The sequence below is a fragment of the Boleophthalmus pectinirostris genome, unplaced genomic scaffold (genome assembly GCF_026225935.1).
Source record: "Boleophthalmus pectinirostris isolate CB_2022bp ecotype Guang Dong unplaced genomic scaffold, ASM2622593v1 HiC_scaffold_3, whole genome shotgun sequence".
Lineage (NCBI taxonomy): Eukaryota > Metazoa > Chordata > Actinopteri > Gobiiformes > Gobiidae > Boleophthalmus > Boleophthalmus pectinirostris.
Window position 1 is genome coordinate 32,046,636 of NW_026571299.1, and position 10,364 is coordinate 32,056,999.

Consider the following 10,364-nt stretch of genomic DNA (forward strand, 5'->3'; position numbering starts at 1 on the left):
TTACTTAGTCAACTTGAGTAAGAATATTTTGAAGTTACAGTGTTTTTCCTTGAGCACATGTTATAGCCTCCCAGATGTAAAATGATATGCAGTCGTAGTAAGTTGCGTATATTTGGTCAGCGCAGAGGAATGCCTGTGTTAGTTTTGATTTGGAGCAGGCCATAGATTTTCACTGGGAGAGGGAGCAGGCGGGGTGCAGGCGAGGCAGGAGAGGGGAGGAAGTGGGTGTCATGAACTCCTCCTACATCATATCTGACTGCACATTCCTGCTCCTTTTCTTCACAACTTCTCCAAGATTTAAACCCAAAACGTGTAAGAGGTTTAAGCAAGAAGAAGGAAAGAAAGGACCAGTGAGACGTTTCAGGGTGAGAACTTGCTAAATCACTTTACATCTTCTAATTAAGAAACATGGTTAAATGAGCTTAATGCAATTAACATGGCAAAACAGTATTATTAGTTGTCTATAGTGTTGAATATTTCATACTTTGTAAACCTATTTAGCAGTAGTAGTAACAGTAGTAATAGCAGTAGTCGTAGTAATAGCAGCCTCAACAGTTTTATGTAATAGTAGTAATGTCATGTAATGTCATCTATACATTATGAATGAACCATGCCTTTATTGTTACAAAACTGCAAAAAAAATTACTTGCTCTAATACATGTATATAATTTATCATGCATATTTTTAATGGCTTTTCTCCTATATTATAAATGATAGCCTGCAGTGGCTTTTAGTTGCCGGTAATGTTGTTTTATATTCCCTGGAGATCATCTTGTTTAGGTTTTGATAAATGAGCAGAGATGGCCAGCTCTGATTTTGAGACGCCTAATGATTGTAGACATAGTTTCTCATGAACATACCAAGTCCATACCATTTCACAGCCACTAAAACTAACCTGGAAAATGTTAAAGGTCCTATATTACTCAAAAAATACTTTTGTTAGCTTTAAGCCATGTTATAATGTTGTTACCTCATCAAAAACACACCTGAAGTTCTGTTTTATTTCATTTATACATGTTTGACTAACCGTTTATTATTAGTATGTCTACATCTCCAAAGCTCAAAATGCTCTGTTCCACCTTGTGATGTCATAAGCCAGTAGTTTACAAGTTAATATCTACATTTTACGTTTTGTCTAATAGAAATAGGAAAGCTGTATGGAGTTTTAAAACACAGTAGAGCACTTCCTGGTAATACAGGAAGTGACATCACAAGGTGGAACAGAGTGTTTTCAGTTTGAGAGAAGAACACAGCCAAAATATGCAGAATTTGTGTGTTAAACATGTGTGAATGAAACAAAAAGCAACTCCTGGTATGTTTTTGAAGAGGAAACAACATAAGACAAATCAGAAAATAGCATAATACGGGCCCTTTAATGTAGATGCTTTGTTATTTAATGCAATGTATGTACTATCATTTAAGACTTGTGGCATAAAACTCACTAGAAGAGGGTCTGCAATTAGGCGACTTAATTTGCAGCATAACTATGGATCAAAGTAGCAGAATACCCTGGTAGGAAAGCTCATTATGCCATTGCATAATGAGCGTGCAAGAAATCTTATTTACACCAACTCCGTCACGTCTTCCATCCGAGACCCATGCATCTCCCGCAACAGTTAGAATGCATGAAAAGCTCAAGCTAAAAGTTGAAAATGATAAATTGTTTTACTGATACTAAACACAGTGTATCATTTTTATCCAAGTATTTCATATATTTCATATATTTAACTATAACATACATGATTTGTTATTTTACAATTTGTTAATTGTAAACCGCAATATTAATCTAACTCTGCATATCAATAGAAACATGCCCATTGATTTAATTTTCAAAACTGCGGATCTGAAAAAAAAAAAAAAAAAGATAAATTGGAGTACATAGCATTGCATGTTTTGAGAATGTGATATTTTTGTTTTAACAGAACAGCACTGAACCTCCTGACCCTGTGGCAGCCATGGTCCTCCTCCTCATCTGTATCACTGTTCTGCATCTCTCCTCATTGGCCATGCTTCTCATTTCGACATTGGAAAAAGTGAGCTATAAATAAAGATAGATAGGTGCAGATAGATTTTGTAAACTTACATTTGACTTGTTTCCACAGTCCTGGTGGGTTTGGGATGACTCGGAAATTTCAGATCTCTGGTACAACTGTTTCCAAGACAACGCTACAAAAACTTGGCTGTGTGCTGCCACCAATGAGAACGGTAAATATATTATTGTAATACAGTCTTGTTGAAGTTAGTTGGGTGTCATCTTATCTTTAACACCACACTGTAGAACATTCATCTTAACGTTCTAGAAAAGTTACATAGTGTACCTTTAACATAATGAATTTGAAAATCCCACTTACAGACATTCAGACTTTTTCTCTTGGCCTGTTTTTCTAAAAGCTATAGCAATATGAATTTGACAGCTGGGTCATGTTAGCACACTTAGGTTAGATTTATTAAAAGAGATTTTTTTCCACTCAATGCTCAATCAAATCAGATAAGATTTAAATACATAACTTTTAACAGAATATCTTAAAACGTGGGTTACAGAAATTTAAGTTCAGTACCATAACAGGCAAGAGAGTAAAAAGAAAGCACCAAATTTTAAATCCAAATTTGGTCTTGTTTTGTCATACTTTTGTTACTTTTAGTTGAGCCCGTTTTGTACATTTTATATAATGTCTAAATTACCCAGTGCATTTTAACTTGACTGAACTTTCCATTGTCCACTGAGGTCATTGCTGTATCTCATACCAGATCATTACCACAACATTCAACAATATTGTCACACTTATTCCTGATATTGTACAGCTCTAATGACCGTACAATCACTCTGTGCCAGAATACATGTTTTATTTAGTCTACCCTCTCCTCCGCCCTCTCCTCCATGCCTCCCCTGCCTGTCCCATGCCCCGACCTCCTCACCCCTACTTCCCACCCCTCAGATTGGCTCCAGTCCGTGCAGGCGCTCATGGTCCTCTCAGTGGTCTTCTCGTCCATCTCTTTCCTGGTGTTTCTGGGACAGCTCTTTGCCTTGTCCAAAGGAGGACTCTTCTATTTCACCGGGTTCTGCCAAGCTTTTGCAGGTCATATTTTCGGGTTCTTTATTCTTTCAGATATATTATGGATTGTAGAATATAGCATTTCTTTACTGTTTAATTCTCAGAGTGTCTGGGTAAATGAACCTTTAAGCAAAATACTTTTCTTTAAATACAGGTAGCATATATCATACAGTGAATGTTCTGCTTACAAAGTTTGCGAATGCCATTATATCTTTGGGAAAATTGTATTCTTTCTGCTTACTCCTGTCACAATTTGTGGACTGATAAAAAAAGTACTCATGTTTTTGTAGTAATGTCCTGGGTACTACTCTAAAAGTGAACTCAAGACAAGTAATAGTTTTTTGATATCATCAATTTTTAACGACCAATGATTTTGATTCTCTAAATCATAATGTGTTTTGCTTCTTAAATATTTGAACGCTCCAATCTTTATTTATATGGGACATTTTATGGGACATTTTAATACCAAAAAATCTAAAGTCTCAAAAGTAGACAGTATCAGATGACAATGTTGAGCAATAAAAAAAAAAAAAGAAAAAAAAATGCAGAAAATTTTGATCAGTATTAAAATTATTAATATTCATATTTCCATTTTGCAGGTTTCACAGATTTTGCTGCTTGCCTGATTTTTACGTTCCACAGAAAGGAGATTTTATCCGACTCCAGAGATCCGAGCTCAGGGCGTTTTGGATACTGCTTTATTCTGGCCTGGGTCTGTGTGCCTCTGCTGCTACTGAGCGGAGTCCTCTATGTCCATCTACGCAAGAAACATTGAGACAAGACACTGTTTTACATCAAATTAGAAATACAAAATAATATTACAAGAATATAAAACCAAAACCAAAACAACACACTTGAAATTTGGCAGTAGGATTTGAACATGTAGGCTTATATTTGACCTCTGTTATTGCTGAAGAAAGCCTGAAAGAAAATCACTGCACACTAGGAATGACAAAATTTTAATATATGTGTAACATCACTTGTATTCTGTCTGGACTATTTTTTGTTTATCTTTCCTTACATTGTGTTTTTGCTTATTCATATATGTCCTATATGAGTCATGCAGTACATAATTTTAAACTGCTTTTACACATTCAGATATATTTTAAATAAAACAATATTTAAAAAGCACTCATAAATTTAGCCCTGTATATTTAAAATTTCTACGTAGTCTTTTTTATAGTAGGCTACACTTCAAGAACTGGGACATCCTTGGGCCATATGTCAGACAGCATGAAAGTAAAAGTGATAATACGTAGGGTACGATATTTACACAATATACACAGTGTTGGGGAGTAACGGATTACATGTACCGCCGTTACGTAATCAGAGTACAAATTATGAGTAACTGTATTCCGTTACAGTTACTGTTTCAATGAGTGGTAATTGGATTACAGTTACTTTGCTGAAATAAGTGGATTACAAGGCGGTATTTTCCTGTTTTCACATTTTGTGCTACATCCCATTTATTTATTTTTTTATTTCGGTAATTTCACTCATTGCTGGAAACCCAAACAGAACGCGCGCAATAAGAGCGATGTAAACGTCATGTTAAAGTTGGCGGTGTCAGTCACACAGTGGAAGCAGCAGTGCATTGGTAAAAACACATTTGTGTCTTGGAAATTCTTCTCCCGATGTGAGATATATTATATAAAAAAACAAATATAAAATCGCCTACAACTTAAATGTGAAACAGGAGCTACTGGCACTGGTGAAAACAACCTGCATAGACTCATAATATCTGCACTACTGTCCTATACTGACCTGCCACATGAGGGGACGTGCACACAAACACACACAAACACACACCTTCATCATCGTCATCAACCTGAGAACCCGCGGACCACGTCTCCTTCCGTAGTTACAGCGCGGACACCGCCGTCTCGTGCGCCGCGTGTGGACCGTGTTTTCTCGCGTAAACCGCGCTTCCTCCTGTGCGCCTCTAAACCAGAACTAACACCAGGACTAAACCAGAACTAATCCAGGACTAAACCAGGACTAAAGCAGGACTGAACCAGGTTTAAACTAGGACTAAACCACGACTAAACCAGAACTAAAGACCTGGTCTAGACCTGGTCTAAACCAGGTCTAAAATCAGGAGTAAACCAGGTCTAAAACCAGGACTAAACCAGGACTAAACCAGGTCTAAACAACATGACACCTAACAGTAGGTTGACATAATTTAAGGTGATCTCATATAAAAAAATCATTTCTCTATCAATAATATTTTTTAATCTGGTGAAGGAAAAGCTTATCTTGTTACTGTCTTTTAACAGACAAAACCTCTTATATTAAGATATCCTGGTCTTTGTTTCTCTACAGCAAACAGTTGCTTATTCATGGAGACTTGGGCTCAGACAATTTGAAGACAACAAACAAGAATTTTCAGGATGTGGTTGCTACATTCATGTCGTTTAAAAAAACATGACAATATCAAGTAATCCAAAGTAATCAGATTACGTTACTCACTTTAAGTAATTTAATGGATTACGTTACAAACTACATTTTGGGATGTGTAATCTGTAATCTGTAGGGGATTACATTTTAAAAGTAACCTTCCCAAAACACTGAATATACATGATGGTACAGTATTTATTGCGATATTTTGTGGAGGCTAACAAAATTGTGAATATGCTACTTTGTCCTTTTAAAATGCCTTGACAAGGCTTAATCCAAAGAACTAATATTTAAAAGTCCTTAGAACTGTTATTTCTTCCTGTAGTTTGTGCCAAAACGGAGCAAAGGATCACGGTCGATGTAGTTCTCTCAGTTTTTTTTTTTTTTTTTTTTTTTTTTAGGTATTGGTGCAACATAACAATGAATTTAAGAAAAGAAACTTGTGATTTGATATACTGTGATGGCCCACAGTATTACTGAGAGACTTCTGACGATATGATATCACGATATTTTGGTTATTGGTACACTCCTAAAAATAAGCATACAGTACTTCATCATTTTGTAGTCCATATTGAATTAAAACTGTCTAAAATTTGGTGGCCAGTAGGGGGCACCCAAGCTGTACTGAGAAGTTCAACAATTCCACTGATGACCTGTTAAAAGGTGAGACATATGGGAGGAAATCATGTTAAATAAAATGTTGGAGTGATTGCAACATACAATTTTTAGTAGGTAATAGTTTTCCTTTGTAGTACCTAAAGTGCAAAAAAACATAAATTCAATGACAAATAAAGCATGTTTTAATGTAATTGTAGCTAATGCTAAAGCTAAGCTAAATCATTATATAGGCTATAATGTAAACCATAATGTATCCGTTTTTTTCCCCTGTAGATTTTGTTTTTGTTTTCTTTCTTCCTGTGCAGTTTAAGTGAACAATAAATAACATGTAATTCAGAAGGTAAGTGCCCAAACTTATCACAAGTGCTGCTCTTATCACAAACTAGCAATAAAGTTTTCTCTATGACCAAATCATATAGAATTAAGCAAATAGTTTCACAGTGCAAATACTTAACAACCATTCTGAAATGTTATCAAAGAGTCCACATTAGGATCCCGGGAGAATGCCTACTCTACTGCATGTGTGGGAACCTGAAGATTAACCAAAGAGGTGTCTGGGGAGTTGGAAGTCTTGGAGCTTCTGAACCAGCCTCAGAAGACAAAGAAGGTGGATGACATTAAGAATCTCATCATTTTGCAGGTAATAGGATACTATACTGTCTGTGTTTTGTTTGTTATGCAGCGGATTATCCAACTTTGTTAAGGCTAAACCTGTTTTAACATTTGCATTCAGGTGAGGTGGGTAAAGTAGCCAAAAAGTCAAGTCAACTCAAGTAAGAATAATGCTTTTTCACAATAATATGACTCAAGTGGAAGTACAAAGTATTGGTCCAAGAAGTTACTAATGTAAAAGTTAGAATTGTCCAGGGAACTATTACTCAAGTAAGAGGAATTATTAGTAAATGTCAGGATAAAACATTAAATTTATATTTTTGAAATTAATCTAATATAAACCTGTACAAATTGTGATATTAAAGGATAGACCATGAAAATGCACTGACGTTTAAATTAATATTGTCAACATAAAGTTTTTATTTATATTGATTTACTCACAGTGGGAAGAGTAACTAAAACTTTTATTCAAGGAGAAGTACTCTAGTAATATATTTTACATTGTAAAATATATTACTCAAGTAAGAGTAGAATTATAGTGTTGAAAAACAACTTTAAAAAGTACAATTTACTTTGTACAAGTAAATGTAACTGAGTATGACCGTCCTCTGAGTGCAAATATAGAGATGGAAGATGGAAAAGATGGAAGTTTTTAGTAGTTTTATGGTAGAATTTACTGACAAAATGCAGTTGTTAAGATGAAGTTTATGGTTATTATCTCTGTAATTACTGGACCAAAATCCAGTATCTACTTGAACCAAAAATGGGCACAAAGTTCAGTGTGTTTATTTCTTACTATGCTCTAAAGTAAAGCTAACCTGAAGCCACAATATTAATATAGTAAATTTGTGGGATTAGTTACTAACAAAACCAATAGGTTCAATATTTTGAAGATATTTGAAGATATTTTCTTCAATGATTATGTAAAGCTGAATTGACTCTTGCTATGTATCTGAATTTTCCAAATCAAATTAAGCATGAATGTAACCTATTGATTTTGCAGATAATATTTTGTTTATTATAACCAGAGATGTAATTATTGAATTGGTGACTCAATATTTTTGTTGTGAATGACACTGAGTGAATGATTGTCTGTCAGTGGAGCTGTCCGCTCTGTGAGTAAGCCCTAGGGGAGTGTACATACGGCCCATAGTTGTAGTCTCACCCTCATATGTAGTCTATGTGTAATTACCGAAAGATGAGCAATACATGAATGAGCCCAAATTAGCAAACAGAAAGTCACTGAACTTTGCACTACATTGTAATTTGGCAGATGTTTTTTTCTTTTATTATTATTTTTAGGTTGCTTAGTTTGTTAAGATTATAATTTTGTTATTATTGATGTTTAATTACAGACAATTATTTACTTCTCTATATCTAAACATCATTATTAAAAACTGTGCTCACAGTTTAATCTCTTCACTTGGTAGAAAGCCAGTATTAAAAATAAGTTTCTCATTAACACTGAGATACTGACACTGAACAATCATTTAAATAGGACAAAGTCAGACCATTCCTGAATCAATATTTGAAATAGTACCAAGAACCAATAATTTACAGTATCAATGAAAATTACACACAAACAAAAAAATCTGTATTTATTTTAGAACTGAAATATGAATTTGAAATGTATTATCATAACACTTATCATAACACTCTTATCACTATCAGGTATTAATGTGATTGCTATCAATAATATGTCCAATAGAGGTCTTGAAACCAGACAGGAGACTTGTTTTTACTGCTAATGTGCTGATAAGAAAAGCTCACTTGTAACTGATGGTTTCTTGACAGTATGATGTCACTTCTGTGCCTCCGAAATGACAAAGGTGTGTCTGTAATCCACAACTAAGGTTATGGCATTTTACTATTTACTTGGACCCAACTTTTAGGTCAGAATTGCAAGGAACAAATATCAGATGAACTAGTAATTTGAATGTGAGTTAACATGGTTTACTTTACATGTACTTAAAACATAACCTGTCAAATGGACATACCTTTTTACATAAGTTTTCATGGAACTCAACACCAGGGTAGGGTTTGGCAATTCAGAGAGAAATTCTAGTTTCATTTTTTTCTGACAAGCATTATGATTGCGATTGTTTTAATAATAAAATTCTGTTCAAAATTCACATTTTTAAAAGCCCTACTGAAGAGCTGACAAAAACACTGAACTGACAAACTAATAGAAGAATCACATTTTAGAACATGTTTGTACAGGTCTAAAGTACATTACATAATCCAGAATAAGAACAGATTGTTGTTTATGTCGGACATCATTCAAATTACGATTTTGCAGCCCTATGCCAGCAAACTACAGGCCTTCACTTAGCATTGGAGACAATTTAATACATACACTTGACAACATTAGTCCTGTTGTGTTGTACGTTTGGTGACCTGTCTGTTGGGTAAATATTAGTTTTTTGTATTGTATTGTTTTTGTATTTGGTTTTACCGTTCTTAACTGCCACTCTGCCACTTACTGTTACTCCCTTTGTTAGTCTTGTTTCACATTCCTACTAACCATATACAGTGGGTCTCTTTTTTATTAAAGGTCCTATATTACATGAAGTTGATTCTTTTGAGCTTTAAGACATGTTAGAATGGTGTTACCTCCTTAAAAACATTACCCGGAGTTGTGTTTTGTTTCACACATGTTTCAGTAAACCTTTATTAATAGTCTACATCTTTACATCTCCAAAGCTCACAATGTTCTGTTCTACCTTGTGATGATGTCATGAAGCGGTGGTTTTCAAGTTAACAGCTACCTTTTACATTTTATTTAGTAGAGCTTGAAATTCCAGAGCTGAAATCAACCAAATGATTCCAGTGAAGGTGTCTGGAGTTTAAAACCACAGTGAAGCACTGTATTACCACATGACATCACAAGGTGGAACTGAGTGTTTTCTGTTTGAGAGAAGAACTCAGCCTAAATATGCAGGGTTTGTCTGAATGCATCCATACAATAACTCCAGGTATGTTTTTGACGAGGAAACAAAATTATAATATAGTGTTATGAAATTGCATTGTACCCCTATCAAAAAAACAACAACACAAAACATAATTTTCCAACATGTTTATTTATGTTATATTAGTGTATTAATTTTCAAGTTCAACTGTTAAATTTTTCAACCAGCATTATAGTTACACGTAGTAGTAGTAGTAGTAGTAGTAGTAAAAGTGAGTAGTTTTAGTAGTGGTAATTGTAATAGTAGTAGTGGTACCCTATCACTTGAGAGTTGTAGATGTATTTGAGTTTATGTAAGTGGTTGGAGTAGCACTAGCCCATAACTTGAACCAATTTAGATCAGTACTCACACAACTGCATTGTTGGGAACTTTTACTTATACTTGCACAACAGCTCAACATTAATTTTACTTGACTTCACACATACTTTAGGTCCCATTTTGAGTACTGCGTCCACCTCCAAATATAGTAGGTAAATAGCAAGTAGTAACGTTATAGCACTTGTAATGAAACTTGCCTGGGCACGTAAATACATTCAAGCACAATATAATCTAATACAAATGGGTAGGATTTTGATTATAGGAGGAACAATGTGGCTAAGAGAGTCTCTTTACAGTCACTAATCTGTCAGTCTAGAGAATGTGTGGAATCTAGAAGAAGGAGTGGAGAGTCACTCAAATGTCATAGTTGGGAGGGAACTGCTATGCACCTGTACAA

The 10,364-nt window shown here is 34.7% G+C and overlaps 1 protein-coding gene across 1 annotated transcript; it reads left to right on the forward strand.

The window, feature by feature from the left end:
* The first annotated feature begins 302 nt into the window (after positions 1 to 302).
* Positions 303 to 4,044, forward strand: LOC110168666 (epithelial membrane protein 3-like). The gene is made up of 5 exons (XM_020934142.2): positions 303 to 365; positions 1,923 to 2,033; positions 2,103 to 2,205; positions 2,937 to 3,077; positions 3,653 to 4,044. Exons 2-5 carry the CDS (start codon positions 1,956 to 1,958, stop codon positions 3,826 to 3,828), a joined length of 498 nt encoding a protein of 165 aa, XP_020789801.1. The 5' UTR covers positions 303 to 365; positions 1,923 to 1,955; the 3' UTR covers positions 3,829 to 4,044.
* Positions 4,045 to 10,364: the final 6,320 nt, after the last annotated feature.

Coding starts and splice junctions, on each gene's coding strand:
- LOC110168666 (XM_020934142.2), top strand. CDS start 1,956: ATGGTCCTCCTCCTCATCTGTATCACTGTTCTGCATCTCTCCTCATTG. Junction 2,034..2,102: donor TCATTTCGACATTGGAAAAA/GTGAGCTATAAA, acceptor TTGTTTCCACAG/TCCTGGTGGGTTTGGGATGA. Junction 2,206..2,936: donor TGCTGCCACCAATGAGAACG/GTAAATATATTA, acceptor CCCACCCCTCAG/ATTGGCTCCAGTCCGTGCAG.